The 20,407-nt window shown below is 34.5% G+C and overlaps 3 protein-coding genes, 1 long non-coding RNA gene and 1 other non-coding gene across 5 annotated transcripts; all 5 read left to right on the top strand.

The window, feature by feature from the left end:
- Positions 1-2,766: 2,766 nt before the first annotated feature.
- Positions 2,767-3,246, top strand: LOC122609420. The gene has a single exon (XM_043782465.1). It carries the CDS (start codon positions 2,767-2,769, stop codon positions 3,244-3,246), a length of 480 nt encoding a protein of 159 aa, XP_043638400.1.
- Positions 3,247-3,315: 69 nt separating this feature from the next.
- Positions 3,316-4,011, top strand: LOC122609419 (protein ALP1-like). The gene has a single exon (XM_043782464.1). The coding sequence runs from the start codon at positions 3,316-3,318 to the stop codon at positions 4,009-4,011; it is 696 nt and encodes a 231-aa protein (XP_043638399.1).
- A 1,853-nt stretch (positions 4,012-5,864) lies between these two features.
- TRNAP-UGG lies at positions 5,865-5,936 on the top strand. Its single transcript has one exon. It is a non-coding gene; the product is annotated as a tRNA-Pro (tRNA).
- Positions 5,937-6,740: 804 nt separating this feature from the next.
- LOC122609418 lies at positions 6,741-13,148 on the top strand. Its single transcript, XM_043782463.1, has 8 exons — positions 6,741-6,797; positions 6,885-7,127; positions 7,994-9,855; positions 10,230-10,499; positions 11,212-11,292; positions 11,844-11,952; positions 12,037-12,103; positions 12,532-13,148. The coding sequence occupies exons 2-8, from the start codon at positions 7,046-7,048 to the stop codon at positions 12,599-12,601; spliced, it is 2,541 nt and encodes an 846-aa protein (XP_043638398.1). The 5' UTR covers positions 6,741-6,797; positions 6,885-7,045; the 3' UTR covers positions 12,602-13,148.
- Positions 13,149-15,067: 1,919 nt separating this feature from the next.
- On the top strand, positions 15,068-18,774 carry LOC122606479. The gene is made up of 5 exons (XR_006324914.1): positions 15,068-15,288; positions 15,568-15,746; positions 15,830-15,903; positions 17,170-17,297; positions 18,585-18,774. It is a non-coding gene; the product is annotated as an uncharacterized LOC122606479 (long non-coding RNA).
- The last annotated feature ends 1,633 nt before the right edge of the window (positions 18,775-20,407 follow it).

Below are 20,407 nucleotides of genomic sequence, written 5' to 3'. Positions count from 1 at the left end.
TAATTGTAATCAAATTTGGTTACAAATTTTTTTTATTAAATTAAATAGTTGGATATTTCGGATAAAGATAAGTTTTATATGTTATCTATTTTATTTTAATAAAAAATATTATTTTAAGGAAAAGGTTTAAAAGTGTAAATTGGTGATGGAAAATCAAAAAGTGTAAATTAATTTCGACATGTGCCGATTTAATTAATTTTGAGAAATTGAGAGATGTGATTTGTCGATTGAGTTTTGTCAGTTGTCTTTTAGTATATATAAGGATAAGGATAAGGATTTGTATGGGAATATGATTAAAGGTTGTCTACAAAAAATTTGAGTTATAACCCACCATTTTGAAGAATCAAAGTTATATATCAACTAACGGGGTTTCAGAAATCCCGAACATGTCATAACTAATAATAAGGGTGTGTCACAAGAAGATTTGGTTAAGTAAAAAAGTTTACCTTCGCTAATGATGACTAGTTCAATTGGTCAGAGGCATCCCAGGTTTTACCTAAGGTCTTGAGTTCGATCCTTATAGATGGCAAGTCTTGGGGTTTTTTCCTCCGAATACTTGTAACAGCCCATGGTCAACATCTCGTTGTCTAGGGTACGTGCAAAGCTTCACTATTATTCGATGAGTTTTCCCCGATGTTGCATACCGACTAAATGTTCAAAAAAAAAAAAAAAGTTTACCTTCGAGTTTAATTAGTCAAGTCCTAATTATGGCAAATTGTAACATGAATCTTGAGATTTTGCAAGATTTTTTTGTAAAAATATTGATTAAAAACGGAGCTATATATGTAAGGATGGGGTTGACTATGATCACTTCAATTTATTATTTTTTTAAAGTTGTGGATCATTAACTTGAAAAAAAGGATATAGTTTATGTTATCTAAATTAGGTCTGCGCCAGAGAGCCCCCTCACCCTTAATAATTATTGTGAGGCGAAACCACAACGAAACTAACCGAAGACATAATGTTTATTTGGGATAAAACTTTGTACCTCTACAAAACTCAAATTTGTTTGACTTTCCCATATTTTTTTCTTCAAAAATTTAAAAGTAGTATAATAAGGGTATACATTTTTTTCCTTGCTAGCCAATATTTTTTAAGCTTAGTTATAAGATAAAATTAAATGATTTAATGGTTCAAGTGTACATCGTTTTTCGCCAAATTAATTGACATATTGGCCCGCCATAAAAGAAAATCTTGGCTCTATAAGTGATTACTGCATTTAATTATTAGTCCTTAAGCTATTTTTATTTTATTTTATATTTTTATTAATGTTTTGTTAAAGGTGAATTTCGCTTGAAATTTTGTGTCGATTCAACAACGGGAGGTCTAGCATACGTTGTCTTAGTCGGGTTCGCGCTAAAGAGCTGTCTCGAAGTAGAAATGTCTATTTCAAATACCCGATGAGCGAAAACCCCCTATTAATCCGCCCGAAGACACGAAGATTAAGAGGGGTAAACCCTGCCCCTCAGACTTGACTTGGGTATACCCAAGTCAAGCCCTCATAAAGGGACTTAATTCCTATGCCCCCCAAGGTTTGAACACAAGACCTCATGCAAAAGGGAATGATCTTTTAACCATTGAGCTAAAGCTCAAAAACATCTATATTTAATTATGTGGTATTCGGGTATGGATCGATGGGTACGCGCGTTAAACTTAGGGCTTGCTCTTTTTTTTTTTCCATTAAGTACTGAGTGTATTAAGTGGCTGAATGTATAAAGAATGTCTGAATTGATTAAGTAATAAATAATTAGTATGTGTTTCTTTTTTGTGCTGAATAAACCGTCTGAATAAATAAAATTACAAATCTACCCATATATCATTTTTTTTTATTAGCAACCGTGATCTTAGGAATTAAAACCCATATCATACTCGTGTCACCATAAAACACCGTAGACATAAAAATATACAACTTTTTTTTTAATGACATAACTAATTTCATTTAGTTGTTACTATAAGAATATTATATTAGACCCTATCCAGATAAAGGGGTACAAACTTTATGATCTAGATAAATTTTACAAATTTTGATTAAATACTTAAATAGGCTCAAGATGCAATATGCTCTCTACAAGTGAGCATGATTTAACTGATTGCTCTTTACTCCAGGTTCACTTTGACTGTGGCAAAACATAATCACCAGAAGCCTTGAGCAATAGAGATAAGATCTGGCGGTAATCTAAAGATTTTGCTGCCAATAAAAACGTGGAAGTTTTATTGGGGAAGTTGAAGATAAAGGGTGGGTTAAATTAGAAAACAATAGGGAGCTAGGTTAAAACCCCACATGAATTTATTAAGTCAAGGATTTTCATTAAGCTTAAAAAAAAACATAAAAATGACTTAATATATTAAGTGATTAACTATTAAGTGACTTAATATATTAAGTTGGAAATAAGAACAGGCCCTTAGGGGGGTGGGAGTCGATGCGGTGTGAGAGGCGGTGAACCCCGGCCCCGCGTGGGAACACCGCCGCCGGTGGGTCGGGGTGGGGAAGAGGAGGAAGAAAACGGGGAGACTTCACCGAGGAGAGAGAAATTGGAGTGGGGCCCGCGCGCAGGAAAAGAGCCAGTGGTGGCTGGACACGTGGCGAGGGGGAGCGTGTTTCTAGCCATTGCTTTTTTTTTTTTTTTTTACCTCTTTCTCTATATATATACACACTCTTTTCTTCTTTAAACAACACACAACTACTTTCAGTTTCACTACATTTTTATAAAATTCAAACACCCCAACCTTTTCATTACTAATTTCTTACACCCAACACCAAAAAATATGGCTTCCGGTATTTTGGATAATTCGAGCGACTCTCTCGACGAGTCAAACGATAGCTCTATGGAATTCTTTGTTAACGCGTTACACTTTCTTGAAGATACGACAACTTCTAGTGCTCCTCAAACTCGACGGTATACGGACCGGCATTGGGAAATTGGTCTTGATACTCTTTTGAACGATTGGTTCGTTCAACAACCAAAATACGAAGACGATTACTTTCGAAAGAAGTTTCGAATGGACAAGACCATGTTTTTAGATATCGTGCGCGACATTGAAGCAAACTTCCCGTATTTTCAAGAACGTTACGATGCAAGAGGAAGAAAAAGTTTTACGGCGATACAAAAATGCACATCCGCCGTTAGGCAACTCGCGACGGGTAACGCACCAGACGAGTATGACGAGTATTTGTGCATGGCAGCCAGAACCGCACGAGAGACCCTTGATTATTTTTGTGACGCCATCATTCGGTTGTATAGCTGAGAGTACCTACGCAGGCCGACGTCACACGACGTTGCACGCATCTTCGAGGCCCACGAGCTTCGTCATCATATGCCTGGGATGCTTGGTAGCATCGATTGCACACATGTCGAGTGGTCGGCATGTCCTAGACGTTTGAGAGGGCAATACACGAGGGGTGACCACAACGGTTCAACTATTATGCTTGAAATCACCGCGTCACATGATTTGTGGATTTGGCATGCTTTTTTCGGTGTCCCGGGGTCGAACAACGACATCAACGTGTTGAACCAATCCGATTTGTATGTCACAGCGCGTAACGGAACGGCTCCGGATTCTTCATTCCACGTGAATGGGCGAGATTATAAACGTGGCTACTATCTTAGTGATGGGATCTACAACAAGTGGTCAACACTTGTTAAAGCATACCCGTATCCAACCGACCCTAAGGAAAAAAGATTCAAGAAATTGCAAGAGGCGGCTAGAAAAGATGTCGAGCGAGCTTTTGGTGTCCTCAAAGGTAAATGGAAAATTCTTCAACGACCTCTTCGACCTCTAACGAAAGACAAAATTGGAAAGTATGTTCATACATGTATTATCTTACACAACATGATCATTAAGAGGGACGGGAGGGCAATCTCACCGGTCCATATAATGGACCCGCCAGTGCAACTGGTGTTCGATGAAAGTGTGTATGCGGAGTTGATTGACGAAGAAGTTCACCATCGCCTTCGATATGATCTTACGGAGCACGTATGGGCTCAAGATTTGGCGTATCTCGATGATTAGTTTTTTTTTAGTATTATGTAATGTTTCTTTTTTTTTTAGTTGATGAGTATTTATTTAATGTTTATTGTTTTTAAGTATTATGTAATGTTTATTTTTTTTAAGTATTATGTAATGTTTCTTTGTTTTAATATAATAAAAAGGGTATGTTTTTTAATTTTAAAATAATTTGTGATTTTGTTAAGTAAAAATAAATGGAAATAAAAAAGATGATGTGGAAATTGGGGTTGTGGTGAGTAGCGCCACCATTTTGGGATGATTTGGGGTGAATTGGGGAAGTTTGAGGTGGAAAGTTTTTATTGGAAGATGGTGATATGGATATTTGAGAAACTTTGGGGTTGGGGAAACCACTCCCACCCCCCTTAGTGGTATTAATGATAATACAAATTATTATAGAACTATATATGGATTATATTTCAAATAAGAAAAGGTAGTATAAAATTCAAATTCTTAGACGTTAAAAAAAGAAAAAACATACACTCTCGTACATCTTTGACCATTTCAAAGGAAAAATAAAAAAGCGCAAGTTAAAAAGCCTTTTGACAACTAATCTATTTAAGTAATATAATAGAGTTAATCTATTCCGTCATTAAGCAAAGTTTATTATAAAGAATAAAGGTGTAATGGATATACTTTTATCGGTACATGGACACTTTTTGACATATTGGTTTTTTTTTACACAAAGTGGCAAGACTTTCATCGACATACCGGAGCCGATTGTGGCACATTTTGGCACATTTTTTAAGCATGTGATCCCACCTTTTTGTTTGTGTGTGTTTTGCAATTTTTAGCAACTTTGGCACTTTGACATATCAGTTTCCTTATAGTCTTACACCCTCACAATCTGGCTCTTTTTGACTTTTTTTTTGACAAATGTAAGAGTGTCACATGTTGAAAGCTTATTAGTTTCACGAATTGGCCAAAACTTATCAAAATATAACTCTTGGCACTACACTATAGCCCTTAATATACATGAGGAGTATGACATCACTTTTACTTATAATGTGTTTTTTTGGATGAGAATTCTCTAAACTTGTTTTCAAATTTATAAGTAAATATAGAAATATCCTGATCATTGAATTACAACTAAAATTCAAGATTCAAAAATTACCTTTGAATACGCTACTTTTGTCAGATTGTTGTCCGCACCCATCATATATTTTTCCTCCAAAATTTTTTCCTATTAATTTTAAATCTATTTTAGTATAAAGCAGTGTTATAGTTATTGTTACTTTTTTTTAGACGTATACAATACTACTTTGGTTATTTCTAAACTTCATGATCAATATTACCCAAAAGAAATATTACAAAAAATTAGGGTAAAACTGTATTTAGTTGTAGAAAACCGAAAACATTTTTTAAGAAAATTCTAAAGAAACATGAAAAAAAAACATGTTCAAGTGTAGTTTTTTTTAAACCAATAATGTTAATGAAAACTGAAGAACTTAGTTTTCTAATCTATAATTATCCTTTGAAAAATTCATTTTTGAAATGTTTTCTTTAAAAAACTAAATTTTTTCCGAAGAGTTTTTCCAACGATAAAAAAAGAATTAAAAATGAATCAACTTTATGTAGGGTTTAGGTAAAATAAAATAAGTATTAAAGTAAAACAAATAAAACAATATGTTTCTAATATGTGAAAATTATCGTGCATAATGAAAATCATCGTGCATCAATTTAACCATGATCTAAGGGTCATGATCTTGTCTAATTTGTTTTACTTTAATACTTGTTTTACAATACCCAACCACGCTTTATGTATACTTGATTTCTTATTATTTTTCTAGAGGCATTACTTTGGTTAATCTTTTCCATCCTTCAATAATCAATACTTACAACAGCTAATAAACAAAAGTGGGCATTTGGTCTAGTGGTATGATTCTCGCTTTGGGTGCGAGAGGTCCCGAGTTCGATTCTCGGAATGCCCCTTTTTTCTTTCCATAAAAAACACTTCATTTCCCTCCATTCCCTCCCAATTATTTCTTCCTTATTTTTTAATTCGATAAAAATAAATATATTTCCCCCAAAAACCCTCACTCAAAATTCAATTCACCCCCAATTTCACTTTCCTCGCATTTTCATGACCAAATTTTTTTATGGCTGCTTTTGATCATCTTCAAACTGGTATACCCCACTTCTCTCTCTCTCTCTCTCTCTATATATATATATATATATATACACAGAGAGAGACACACACACAAGTGTATGTTTTTGTATAAAAAGAAGTTAGAGTTTTGATATTAGGGAAAGCTATATAAACACAAATGTATATACAATGTTAGTATCCAACTTTCAAATTTTTACCTTTTTAGTGTAAAATAACATTAAAAGATAGAAACTTTTTGCTTGCTACTATTGTATGTATTTAGTGACCTTTTTGTACTGTAAACCGTACGTTATGGGTTTTGCCGTTTTGCCAGACAAAACCCATGTCGTCGGTTTACAAGTTATAAGGAAACGAAAGTATATTTTTTTTCAAAAGACTTTTTTATTTTAACTTCTTACATTGAAAAGGTTAATTTTGAAAGTTGGATACATAAAATAACCAAACGTGTATTGTTAGATATACATTTGTTTATAGCTGGATAACTTTTGCTTTTTAATGTTAAAAAAGTTATAATTCTTTTGCTATTGTATGTATCTGGTGACGTTTGTTATATCGGGTAGCTGTTAAATCACCGATTTTTAATGATGTGTGGACTTCGTGTTAGATACAAACAATAGCAACGGACCGAAAGTTTTGTTATGTCAAATGGTATAAGAATGTTCGGTTCATATATCAGTGTAATGTATGTAGTTTGATACATTGTTATGTAGTTTGTAATGGTATGTGATTATATGAGGTTTTTGATGCGAGTTTGTTTGTGATTTAACAGACGATAAGGTTGATGCAAATGTTGAGGATGGTCATGAAATTGTCACGGATTTTGCTTTTACAGAAGCGGAAAGCACTTCAAGTGAAAGCGAATTTGTAAATTTGGATGGAGATACTGAGGAGTTGGATATACCGAATTTTGTTGGCGACTTGAGAGCCTTGATGGTGGAAGATAGTGATGACGAAGTTGTTTTGGATAGTGACGATGATTTGATATCTGAGCAAAAAGTGGGAAACTGCAGAGGTAAATAGTAATTTTATGTCAAGAGTTAGGTGTTCCATTTGAATATCATGGTTTGTGCATATATTTTCTGCTTATTCATCACGAATATTATTAGTCACAATGTCTTTCAGCTGATATATATTTTCTGCTTATTCATCGTAAATTTTATGAGTGTTATCGTTGGATAAAAAAAATATTTTTATCATTAACAATGCATTTCATGATTGTGTTTTTTGCTTGATTCATAGAAGTGTTATGGTTCAAATGTTTTCTTCTCATAAAGTTTGATGCATTATAAATTACTAAATTGGTCCATGTGCTTTGTGGCAGTAACGAAGATGTAAAAGATGGTGTTTTGGTGTGTGTGGTCCAACTTTAAGAGGGAGTTTGTGGGTGTGGCTATGTTAGAATGCTATATCTGCATAGTCGTTTTGCATATTGTTTTGTGCATGCTATAACTAAAGAAAATGGCTCAAATGTGGTTTTTTTTATTAGGGGCCATAAAATTTCTCTATTTCCATGTTTGTTGCAATATTTTTTTTTTTCATGGCAGTCACGAATTTAAAGGGTACAGGGTTGTTATATCATGAGCAAACTGTAACGAGTTACAACACACTTATTTTGTTTTTTATTTAGCTGCTACACTTTTACAAAGCTTAATCATTTTTTGTGTAATTTTGACTTAAATGAAGTAACATGTTCATGAAGTTGAGTAGTTTTTGTAACGAGGTTTCTGGGAGTTAGATCTAACGATCTGTGAATTCCAGTGACCAGATTATAAGTGCAGTCATAGTTGTTTGCTATTCAGTAACCCCTTTCTGGTCTGATTTAATAATAGATTCTGAAAGAATTTTTATATTGACTTTTTGCAACTGTGTTTTTATCAGGAGGTTTATGGAGGCGTGCTAGTGCAGTTGGTCCACAATCATCTGGAGTTTGGTCTTCTGCAGGAAGTAATTTGACAGACAAAAAATCTGATAATGGTTCTAATCTTGCAAGTGTTGAGACTCATTACGAGGAAGCACTAATTGTGAGACCAACAGAGGAAAACTTAATATCAAACAATGAAAATGTGGCTATGCCTTACCAGGACCAGTTTATTAAGCAATGCAATAAGTTTGAAGGAGACGAGTTCGTTATTTTTCAGGCACCTTGCAGTACTTTTGAGAATGAAGTTGGTGTTTACTATGAATCTCAAGAACCTGGTGAGGCATCACAAGCTAATGCGTTGGAATTTGTAGATCGTTACTTGTCAGCTAGTGTTGTCAGTTCATCTCCAGAAGCCACGATTCCGAAATTTGTTGGGATGAAATCACCTCTTGCTTCATGTGCAAAGGGGTCCTTAAATTTAGCAATGAAAACCAACCTTATGTCCAAAGTTGGTATTTCAACCTTTGAGTGGGATGATAAGCAGCTTGGTCATGGAGAAGAGTTATTTTTAAATAAGAAAAAAGAACTCTACAATCATAAAGAGAAATGTTTGGGTGCAAAAATTGAAGATGGACTTGAAGGAAGTGTGATGTTTAATTCAAATGAACAGTTTAATGTAAATGAGTTTGATGAACAGCCTAAGGAAATATTACTGATACCCCCTGTTGAAAATGACACCAATGAGAGGGATGCACTGGATTTGTTCGGTGTTGGTTTGGACACCCAAATGGCTGCTGAAGCTATAGAATCCTTGTTGTACGCTCCACCTCGTATTATTGATGCTAATGAAGATGAAGGTCTCGAGAAGAAAGCATCCAAACAATGTGATTCGCAAACTGAGGGAATAAGTTATAACCAAAACAATGTTACTAATAGCCATGAAATGTCTACATTCTTAGATGAACACTCTAAAAACCAGGAGCTAATGAATGTTGAGTTACTGGGTACCAAAAATTCAACAAAAGGAGAGCCATCGACTGATAAATGGAAAAAGTTACATGATAAATCTTTGAAAGTTTTTAGCCGAAGGAAGCAAATGAAAAAGTCAGCCAAGGAAGTTCAAACCTTTTCACCTGTAGCTTGTCGAACTAGAAAAGGGTCATCAGTAAAACTGCCAAAGAGGACTGGAGGTACATATAACCTGAGAAATGTTACACATGGTAAGCTGGATCATGTTCATAAAAGAAAGTTGGATGATTTAGATACAACTTTTTCATTGGAGAACTCAAAAGATTCTTCAAAGAATGATGAAAATTTTGGTCAATGGAAGTTCGATATATGGAATTGGCCTAAAGGGAAAAGGACATGTAGAAAAATGAGGCCAGACGTAACATTAAAGAGTACCTCCAATACACCATCCCTAGTTCTAGAATTTGGCAATGAATATTCAGTTGTGGAACCTGGTGAAACTGAAGGGAACTTCAGGGAAGCTTCTTTCTTGTCGAATGTAAAGAGAAAAGCTCGCTCTGCTTCCATATGCAGCTCAACAGCTCTAAAGAAACTTGTTAAAGGGCGGTCAATACAAAAATCTGGTCAACTGAGTCTAGCAGATGTGACAAACACCAAATGTCTTTCAGTGAGTCATATACCATCTTTAGGGGGTGAAAACAAGATGACAGATTCATTATTGAAGGGAAAGAAACTAATCAAGAAAACGTCTACAAGTCCCTCTCTTAAGAATGAGCTTTCTAGATCTGGCTTTGCAGAACCTTTCCCGGATTTTATATCCAAAGACTTAAGAAGACGTAGAAGTAAGGTAGAAATTCGTGTGTTGTTCAGCCAGAACCTTGATGATGATGTGATTAAGCAGCAGAGAAAGGTTTATAGTTTGTTTCAATTGTCTCATCTATTCTTAGCTAGAGGTGGCAAATGGAAGGGTTGGGTAATAGTTCAAATGGGTCCAGGTCATAACAGTTTTTTTGGTACAGGGCAGCTTGATCTAAACAATTTTAGTGTGAGATATCTGACATCACTGGTGTGTTATGTATGAATACAAAAACTAAAACAGCACGAAGCAAATTAGGAGGTTGTTTGCATTAAGAATACATTTCACGTGGCTTTGGACCCATTTCACCTATTCGATCCGTTTGAGATACAAAGTAACCCATTTCTGCCTCTAAGCATAGCCTTTGTTTCTTTAACTTGTCTTCGTAAAGGTTTATTAATCATGAATTCCCTTTTTTGCCCATGCAGTTCATGAAAAAATTGGGAATTTCTATGGCAAAAGATTGCTCTGATGCTACACATTTTGTGGCTGATAGATTTGCAAGGACAAGGAAGATGTTAGAAACAATGGCTTTTGGTAAACCAGTTGTGACACCATTGTGGCTACAGATCTGCGAGCAAGCAATGTCTGTTATTGACGAGAAAAATTACATCCTTAGGGATGCTAAAAGGGAAAAGCAGTTTGGCTTTAACATGCCCATTTCGTTGTCTCATGCAAGAGCACATCCACTTCTTAAGGTAATATAGGGTGTTGGACATAATTTTCGAAGGGGATTATCTGCTTATAGTGACTTCAAGTTGCAGGAATTTGTTTTAGCTTTTGTCAGTTTGGGTAACCTTTTAGTCTAAAAGTGGTAATTTGTACGCGTTTACCTATGAATGGGTAGTTGTGAGTTATGTTTTTTATATTTAACCAGGTAAAGAGGAAAAATTAAATTAAAATGATAAAGGAAACAAGTCACATCATGTCGATAATTCAAAATTACCTGGGTAGACATTTGATGCACAAAACCTTTTATATCTTTTACTCACAAAAGTTAGATTATCATCAGAACAAGGCTAATTTCTGTGATTATATTTGAGTCATTACTCATCTGTGAAAATTTGGACAAAAGTGTGTTAGGTCAACCCAACCCTATCTGTTTCGACCTTTACCAGAAGATTACATGTTTTGACCCATTACCCACCCGGCCCATTTGCCACCTCTACTGCTTTTGCTTCTGTTATATGTCATATTGCAGGTATGATACTAGATTTATTCATGTAACAAAATTTGCTTATCATGATATATAGTAATATTACTTATATACCGTTATTTACCTTTTATGTTTTTAAATAACCAGAATTAACACCCATGATCACTAAAGATTATGTGATTCTAATTTCTCAATTTACATACACCCTGTCACCCTCTATATGCCCTTATGATCTATTTGGTGCTGGCTGCCAGGACCGAAGAGTTTTTATTACCCCACAAGTCAAACCTGACAGAGAACTAATAGGAAACTTAGCCAAGGCAGTTCAGGGCCAGGTGCTATCCCTGCTCTTACTATTATATTATTCATTATATTCTCTAAGATCCATTGTAAACTACTGTGCAAAATATACCTATCAAATTTGGTGTGATGACTTACACACTCATTACTAGATCTACAGATGAAAATTTTGAATGATTTGCTTCCGAACGTTTCAATGTTGGTTGCGTTTAATATTCAACAGGTTAAAAATCGTCAAAAGTGTTCTTTCGACGCATGCAACCTTGTAAAATGCTTAATTTAATTTTTCTGATTATAATTTATTTAAAATAGTTTTCTACTGCTATATACTAAATATTCCACATTTCGACCTGAACTTTTTTATCGGCCTCATAACCCACCCATCTTGCCACCTCCACCATTAGGTGTGTACCATGTGCTCCAACAGGTCACACCCGGGAAAGTTATTTGGAAGCATTTTACGGTGTAAAAAAGCTGTTATTTTGAGTGTTCCTTGAAAATTGAAATATATATGTTATGGCATTGTATCCTTTATGCAAGTTTCTATCCAGCACTAATGATCATGTTATAATGAGATGTGTTTCAGGTGATAACAGACATTCAACAAGCCAGCATGGAATATAATATATCAAATAACCTCTTAATATTGTCCTGTGAACAAAATTATGAAGCATGTGTTCCATTCTTAGACAAAGGTATAGATAGACACTTATTGCCATATTTTATTATTTGAAATTTGCAATGAAATCATAAGGTTTGTATGTCATGTGTACTTGCAGGTGCAGCAGTCTACAGTTCAGAACTCTTGCTAAATGGGATCATTATTCAGAAACTAGAATACAAGAGGTAAGTTGAAAACAATGCTAAACATCTTTATTATCCTCTCCATAGCTTTGTCACTGTGCTGTTATTCAATGTTTTTAGAGGGTTTATATATGCTAAATTGCTAAAAGCCACACATATATTATGATCCTGTGTCTAATAGCCTAATATATGTGTTCCATTTACCTAATGCAGGGAAAATTGATATTCAAAAATATAGATAATCATAATTGCTAAAAGCCCATCTGATTATGGTTGGGTAGATTTGGGTATGTTCTTTCTGATGGGTATAAAACTAAAATGAAAATTTAGCTTAAGGAAATGGGAAAGTTGCCCAGATTGTATCTTTTTAGCGAAGGTCACTTGTTTGCATCCAAGTTTCTTATGCACTGTCAGATGAACTGTTTTTCTACTCAAATACGATGTTGAATCTTTGGTTTTCGACATTGCAGGCATCGACTCTTCAGTGATCATGTTATAATGAAGCGTTATACTAGACTTCGGAAGAAAAATGGAAATTAAAATCTTAATGGAGCTTAGGAACATGAGCCAATTTCTTGTACATCTGTGCACATATTTTTGCAACGTATCAAAATGGCCATTTTCAGCATCGGGTTTATCATCATTTTTGCAACTAATCCCAAATGCCATTTTAATTATTCACTAGTAGTTGATTAAAAATTTTGCGAAATACCCTTTCTCAACACCAATTTAGTGAGATGCAATGTATTTTTGTACAAGATCATTAAGTTGATTGCTTTTTGGTGTTAACAAGGGCCTCGTTTGGATTTGTTTTTGTGTATTTTCGTTTAATTCTTGAAAATACGAAAACGCAGCAAGAAAATGGTCATTTGTCAAGTGTTCATATTTCCAGAAAATCTGTTGGCTTGGCCTGAAACATAACATCCGGATTACTTGGCAGCGTATCGAGGAAAAGCCCAATTAACCTGATTGTGAAGTTTTCAGAGTACTATATATTGTTGGTATATCCAAAAATTTTAAAAATGACTTCTACTAAGGTCATGGTTGAGTTTGTCTTTGATCTGTAAATCACATATTTATGACTATGTATGCAACAAAAATTATAAATCTGTTTGCTGACTGTCTCCATAGGTAATTTCAGTTTACATTTTATATTAAAAAAAAGCATTAATTTATTGTAGGACTCGGTTATATATAAGTTCACATAATGAATTACAAGTTTATAACATTTGGGTTAAATTAATAATATTATAGATCAACATTAAAGAAATTAAAAAACTCACATTATTATCTTATATATATATAAAATTTGTAAAATAGAATCAATGCTGGAGGATTAAAGATTAATTGAGGATTAAAATCATTTACTGGTAATTAAGATTTTACTTATTAGTCTTCTGTTAATGTTAGGGTTTTATTGTGTGGTAATTAGGTTGTGTGGTTATTATGTACGAAGTGTATGTATATATGAATGAATTCATTAGTATGTGAATGGATTGGTTAAGGACCTTTGAGTTTCCTCATTTATTATTAGTTTAAGAAAAAGAAGATGCATTTGATATATCATCCAATTGATTTCTTTTTGTCATTAAATTATGTTACCATCTGATGAAGTTTTGCTTTCTCTATGCGTTTCCTACCCCCTCCTGATTTTCCTGAGTTGATATATTTGGTTGTTAATGTTGATTAATTCATATGGAGGTATAGAATTCTAACGGGTTTCAATCTCCTCATTCTTACTAGCGATATATCTTGCACATCATATATACACTCTATATAAATTTTTTCAATCCGAATTCCATGGGAAAGGCAACCGATGATACCGCCAACAAATCTGATCATATATTCATTGATGATCTTCATGAAGGAATTGATGGACTACTTACTGTGTTGGTGTGTAGAAAATGGGATGTGCTTAGCATCAATAAGAAGGACATGAGTACAGACTACATAATGTCTGACAAGAAGGTAAGTAACTATAAATTATGCCTTTTAACATATGTTATGAACCGTTTCTTACTGCCAAATAATTAATCTGTTTGCAAGGAAGCGTTATTCACTGTTATGCAAAAAGCTTCATTGCACATCGCTTCCAGAAGATTCTTGAGGAAGGGTGTTTGTATTCAATTAAGGGTTTTGCTGTTGTTCCCAATCCTGAAAAATATAGGGTTCTGAAGGACACTGATTACATGCTTGAGTTGCAGGGGTCGACTGTTGTGCGAAAGGCGACTGATGAAATTGAAAAGTTCAATCGATACCCTTTCCAGCTGGTTCCTTTTGAGCAACTCACCCCGACCGGTAACAAGCACTTTGTTGGTATGTTTTTATATATTTACGCTTATGTTATCGTCTTCTTTTGTTAAGATTTGTTATGATAGTCAGTTTTTTTTATATGAGTATATATGGTCTTAAATTTGTCACTTTGCTGGTCCTATATGGGTTGTAAAAAGATGAAATTTTGCAACATGTGATGCTATAATGCTATAATGTAATTTTGGGTAAAATAATCTCAGACTTTTTGCACTGGTTGTGTGATGGGACCTTTTTTGTTGGATATTCTGGTTTCTGCTGCTAATACACCAATGATTGATGTTGAGTCTGGTTTTAATGATGAAGTGTGGGCTGATTCTTGGTTGGTAAAAGAGTTAGATTTGAAATTTTTGATGGTCGTTGAACTTTGAGAGTTTGAAGGGTTTTTTTGGTAAATAGTTCACTCTGGTTTTTTTAACTTTGATTTTCTTAATGTTTCTTAATTTTTATGAATGTGACACTTACCTGAATATGCTATCTGTTGTGTAATTACATAAGCTAATACACGAGATAATGGTATCTATGTGTTTGATCTTTATGCATATCATGTTTATGAATTGTTCTAAATGTGTTACATTAATTTTATTCTTAGGTAAGACTATGAGATGGGAATAGATGTTGATCATTAGCCTTCATTGTATGTTATTTGGTCATCATGGAAGGATCCAACCTTTGAAATGGCAGTGCACGGGTATGGTGAGGAAATATAAATGATATTGTTACAAAAAATTAATTATTTGTATATGTCGCAGAATCACAATTATGCTACTGACTCGAAGTCACTTCCCAATGGGGTGGATGTAAAACATGTTAATCTGTATGATGGAAGTTGTGTGGGTCTTTCCTTCCATCAACAGAAGTCATGTTTCTTCATTACCACCAGAAAGCCTCTCATAGGCCTCATGATTTAGATCTTGGTAAGTAATAACCGTGATTCCTTTATGCTTATAATCTTTATGCCTATCCAGGAAAACGTAATTTTCCTATCACATATTCACATCATCCCCACTTACATAAGGATGCACCCCTCCCAGTCTTTTTAAGGATTTTCCTTTTAAAGCTGCAACAATTCCCTTTCTGGAAACTTTTCTTTAAAAATTTTGTTTGCTACTTTTGTCCTGCCAATAAATTGATAAAATATTCAGTCGTAGTTCTTTTGGGATGAAAGAAAATATAAAATTTTGTAATCCTATCAGGGAACTTCTGAAGCAGAGGAAGGTCAGAGCCAACATAGAACAAAGAAGCGAAGTTCATACATATTTAGCTTAATGGCTGAGTTCACCAGATGGTTATAGATTTATAGTCGAAAGTTAAATTGTGCAGGCAGGTTTGGCAATACTCATTGGACTTGCTGGGAAGACCAATGTCCAGACAAGTTAGACGAATCACACCTTCTCTAATTATATATGTTGGAATTTTTGGTCCTTCAACTTTATCGTGTGATTGTTCTGGTTGCAGGGAGAAGAGCAGAGAAATTGGATGTTCTGTCAAATGAAGCTTTTGTGAAGGCTTTGGTCAGCAGTGGCAGAACGGTGAGTGTTTCGTTCTCGGGTTTACATATTTGTACTGTTTTTTTTAATGTGGCACATTTGACCGTTTTATATATGGGTGAAAATGAATAGATAAAGGGAACTGGCCATATGGTTCGGAAGTTGGCCAAAGTGCATTACTAATGCGTATTACTTCATTTGAAAGTTTAGATTCTTAATTTATAGTAGTTTAATCAAACCGTTTGATTACTTATAAAGAAGCTGAAGTGTATGGTAGCGCCTGCACAGTGAGAATGATCTATGCTTTTAGGCGGCCCTTTTAATGACAACTGGGTAGATGTGAATTGTATTTTAAACTATAACTCAAGTAAAAAAAGAAGTCGAACTCCAAGTTTTCTAAAATCCATGTAATAGTAGATGTAAAAAAAAGGTTTCCAGAGACAGAACTTTCAAAAATTTATCCCCTCATCAGCTTGATGCCTTAATATCGAAACTTTAAAGGACTAGAACAATATGGCAATGGCCGTTTTTAACGGGCTAGAGGGTTCAATAAATATCTATAGTCATGTGGTCATGAACCCAAAGGGAAAGTTCCGACACTTTTGTGGACTGTAAATAAATAATAATACCTGGCCCCAACGAGGTATGCGAATTCCTTGTGCGACCGTTCAATGTATGTTTCAAATAAATATGTTTGCTCCATGTTTGTTTATTTTTGCCTAGAGTTTTTATAACTTTCACCCGCTTTCTATATACACCCCATACCGAAAATGGTCATTCGATTATTAGGTGAACCGACCAATGTAGACATACCACCCAGCCTTCCAAATGAGTCGATTGGCATTCACACACACACATGGCTAACGGAAAGATAGAGACGTATTGTGGATTGAGCGTGACAAACAGTGACATGGGTAAATGTGTTGGTGTCATTCAAAGCTCAATAGGTATCAATACGAAGCATACTATTAGTAGAGATGGAAATATGATAAAAATAAAAATTAAGCTTCAAAAGATTTTAATGTTTTCCTATAACATTATATGATACCAAACATCCTGAATCGTGGATCTCTTTGTGTATAAATTTGGTATTCTTTTATATGCTCGGGGTGTAAGAATAAAGATCCCAAGGAAAAACGTCGTAAAAGGCGTTATGGCAAGTTTCGAGGTAAACGTGACCTCATCATGTGACTATCATTGTATGTCTTGATATGATACAGGTCCCTCGGTAGGGGTGTGCTTCAAGCACCTAACGCTGTATACATACATCTCAATTATATGCCTTATGATGTTTACTTTCATGGTCAGACGAGTCGTCATCAATGATGAATACATTATCGACCATACATGTGCCGCCGAACAAGGCATCCACTTCCCATGGACGACAATTTTTGGTGTCGGGCGTGTGACGCTGGTGTAACCTTCCCATCAACAAGGTACCTGTCTCATGTTACATATTACCTGGCATGAACATCTTTTACAAAATATTTGTGCTTTGAGAAAATAAGATAGAGACAAGTTGTGTGTGCCAAAGTAGATGCTTCTCCTTGCTGTAAGATATCCTAATTATGTGTTGCTTATATATTCTGGACCAAATTTATCACAGATTTTATTACATTAATAATAAAAACCTATATGACTAAGGAATTAATAGGCTGTATGTAGATTATTTCACCACCATTTCAAGTCATTTGACTCATTGCTTTTCATTCATGTATATATATGAGATTAAAATACGTTAAATTGGCCCATTCATAAGTAAATTGGTCGGATTTTTAATTGATGTATCCAACACTAACTTTAACTGGTTTTATGCTTATGCAAAATGTACAAACAAGCATCATACCCGGTTTCATAGGAAGAAGAGACGGGCTCAAATTAGATGCTTCGTGGGTTTACATCCCTATACCCTCCATCTCAATGGAAACTGCTTTGGTGTACTTCACTTCTGAGGTATAAATATGTCGAAAGTGGGACGAGAACGTCCATGGTAGATACATGAGCACTGAATTTGTGCTTTCTAATGAAAAGGAAAGATTTACTTATCATGGTTTAAATGAAAGACATGTTACTTTTGGCTATATTTTCCTGCTTACATTCTGGTTTATTGCATTTTATTTTTATTTCTTTTGCTGTTTTTAGAGCTTTATTCCTTTTTTTTTGTGTTTTGCCGTTCTTTTGGTATTGTCCAGGAGTATTTGCTTTTTCGTTTGAGAGCTGTTTTGCAGCTCTTTAGGTGTTCTTTGGGAGCCGTTTTTGCATATGTTTTGGTGCTGTTTGGAGCTGAATGTGGGTGTTATTGTTGCAATTTATGCTGTTTTTAAGCCATTTATGGTGTTGTTTGGAACCTGTTTTGTGGTATTGGTACAGTTTCGATCCATTTTGCAGTCGTTTTTGCTATTGTTTGGACGTTGTCATACCTGATTTATTGTTTTGCCCTGTGTAACTCAAATCTCTGGATCCGCCTGTGAGGGTATTCCAAATATAGATGTTACTAAATGGGTGGGATGGGTAACAACCCAAAACATGCAAATCATTTTGTTGTGTTGGTTGTATATATACCTTTAGTAAACTACGTAATTGTAATAATTTATTAATTGTTTAAAAGCACTTACTGAACACATATTTGGTGACTTTCAATCCATTTTCATTTTGTTTTGGTTTGTGAATGTTTCCACTTTACAAGTTTGACAACAAAATGACATGTGGGCTGGTGCTTTAAGGTATAACATTCTTCTCCAAGATGTGCTCCACTATTCAAAGCTGTTATAAGGAGCTTTCAAAGCAGGTCAAGGCTAAGCTCGAGAAGGTTGATGACTCCTTCAACAAGTTGGCTGATGTCATGGTCACTTGGATTGAAGCATGAGACTCGAATGGGTTAAACGTCGCCCTAAGTGTACATGAATCCTCGAAGCATCCTAATTCATTGTATTTAATGACCTAAATTGTTCATGAAATGAAATGAGTTTGTTGATAATAAATACCAGACTAAGTATCAAGATATGAGTATGTTTTTTTAAATATTAGACTTCTAAATTCCAATTTCTTTAAATTTCAATTCCTTTAACGAATTTCAATTCTTTCAAAAACATTCAGCGACCAAACGCCCCTAAAGTTTACCATATTACACCCCTTTTGAATGAACACTTATACTGCCCCTCTTGCCACTCCACATAGAAGAATGAACAAAATTTCATGAACACATATTCCCTTAACCATTTGCCCCATTTGGTACATTCTCGTATCAATAACTCAGCCTTTGAGTTGCATTACCGATTTGAATAACATACAACATTATACATGCAACAAATATATTTCAAACACGACGTGCGTAGCACGGGTATTTAAACTCTCGTATTTTAAATAACTAATTCTCAAGTTTTAGTTAGTTACATTATATAAAAAAAGATGATGTCATTATTGACTTGATTATTGGTCAAACCCAATATTAGTTTGTTACTTTTATATAGTTTACATAAAATACAATTTTATGTTTTTATTTAATATTATTTTTATGTAATAAAAACAAGGTAAAGATTATTGACTTGATTATTGGTCAAACCCAATATTAGTTTGTTACTTTTATATAGTTTACATAAAATACAATTTTATGTTTTTATTTAATATTATTTTTATGTTATAAAAACAAGGTAAAGATTTTTGGAGAAAGTAGTTAGAGAATAGAAAAAGATGATCTTAATTTTTTTAAACTTGTTTTTTTTTCTTTTATTTAATTTAACAAAACCTCGTTAAAAAGACTTATAATATGTAAGGAACAAAAGTAACTGCTCAGTGTCGTCTTCCGTGGGTTTTGAGCCCCAATATCTCGACGGTGTATGGGGGAGGTTAAGATGTAGGCAGACCTTACCTCTACCTAAGTAGAGAGGCTGCTTCCAGTTTCTACCTAAATAGTAGAGAGGCAGACCTTACCTCTACCTTTGCATGAGATGAGGATCGAACCCATGACCTCTGTCTCCAGAGGCAAGGGTGTTTACCACTGATCATGACCTCTGCCTAATATGTAAGGAACCTTTTTTTTAAAAAAGATAAAAATAATTTTGGAATGAGTTTTTTATTAGAACGAATTGCATTTTTTGTCCTTGTGTTATCACACTTTTTGCAAGTTTGATACAAACATGTGCAAAGTCGCGAAACGCATCCCTGTCATATCACATCTGTTGCAATTTTAGTCCAATAGTAACGTTCCATCTATTTTTACTGTTAAATACATCAGGTGCCCCTCACGTGAGGGGCAATACTGTCTTTAAAGACAAAAGGACCATTCTTGCTAAAAATATTTTTATGTTTTTTCATTTAAATTTAAAAACTAACTAAAAAGGTAATATAGGAAATGAAAGATTATTAGTTCTGCTTTCGATGTTTGACCAAAGTAATTTCATCATCATTTTCATACTACCAACCAAATTCTCCTTTTTAGTTTGGATCAGATCTGAGCATTACCTTCATCTCAACTAAGCACCACCACCTCTCTTGCAACAGAGCACCACCACGATCACCCCTCTTACCAACCACCATCATTGATGCA

This window comes from Erigeron canadensis, chromosome 7 (assembly GCF_010389155.1).
Source record: "Erigeron canadensis isolate Cc75 chromosome 7, C_canadensis_v1, whole genome shotgun sequence".
NCBI lineage: Eukaryota > Viridiplantae > Streptophyta > Magnoliopsida > Asterales > Asteraceae > Erigeron > Erigeron canadensis.
This window is presented reverse-complemented; position numbering and strand designations above follow the sequence as displayed.

Bases quoted from the DNA above. Each gene is read 5' to 3' on its own strand.
- LOC122609420 (XM_043782465.1), top strand. From the start codon at position 2,767: ATGGCTTCCGGTATTTTGGATAATTCGAGCGACTCTCTCGACGAGTCA.
- LOC122609419 (XM_043782464.1), top strand. From the start codon at position 3,316: ATGCCTGGGATGCTTGGTAGCATCGATTGCACACATGTCGAGTGGTCG.
- LOC122609418 (XM_043782463.1), top strand. From the start codon at position 7,046: ATGGTGGAAGATAGTGATGACGAAGTTGTTTTGGATAGTGACGATGAT. The intron at 7,128-7,993 runs GTAAATAGTAAT...TGTTTTTATCAG, and splicing joins AAAAGTGGGAAACTGCAGAG to GAGGTTTATGGAGGCGTGCT. The intron at 11,293-11,843 runs GTGCTATCCCTG...GATGTGTTTCAG, and splicing joins CCAAGGCAGTTCAGGGCCAG to GTGATAACAGACATTCAACA.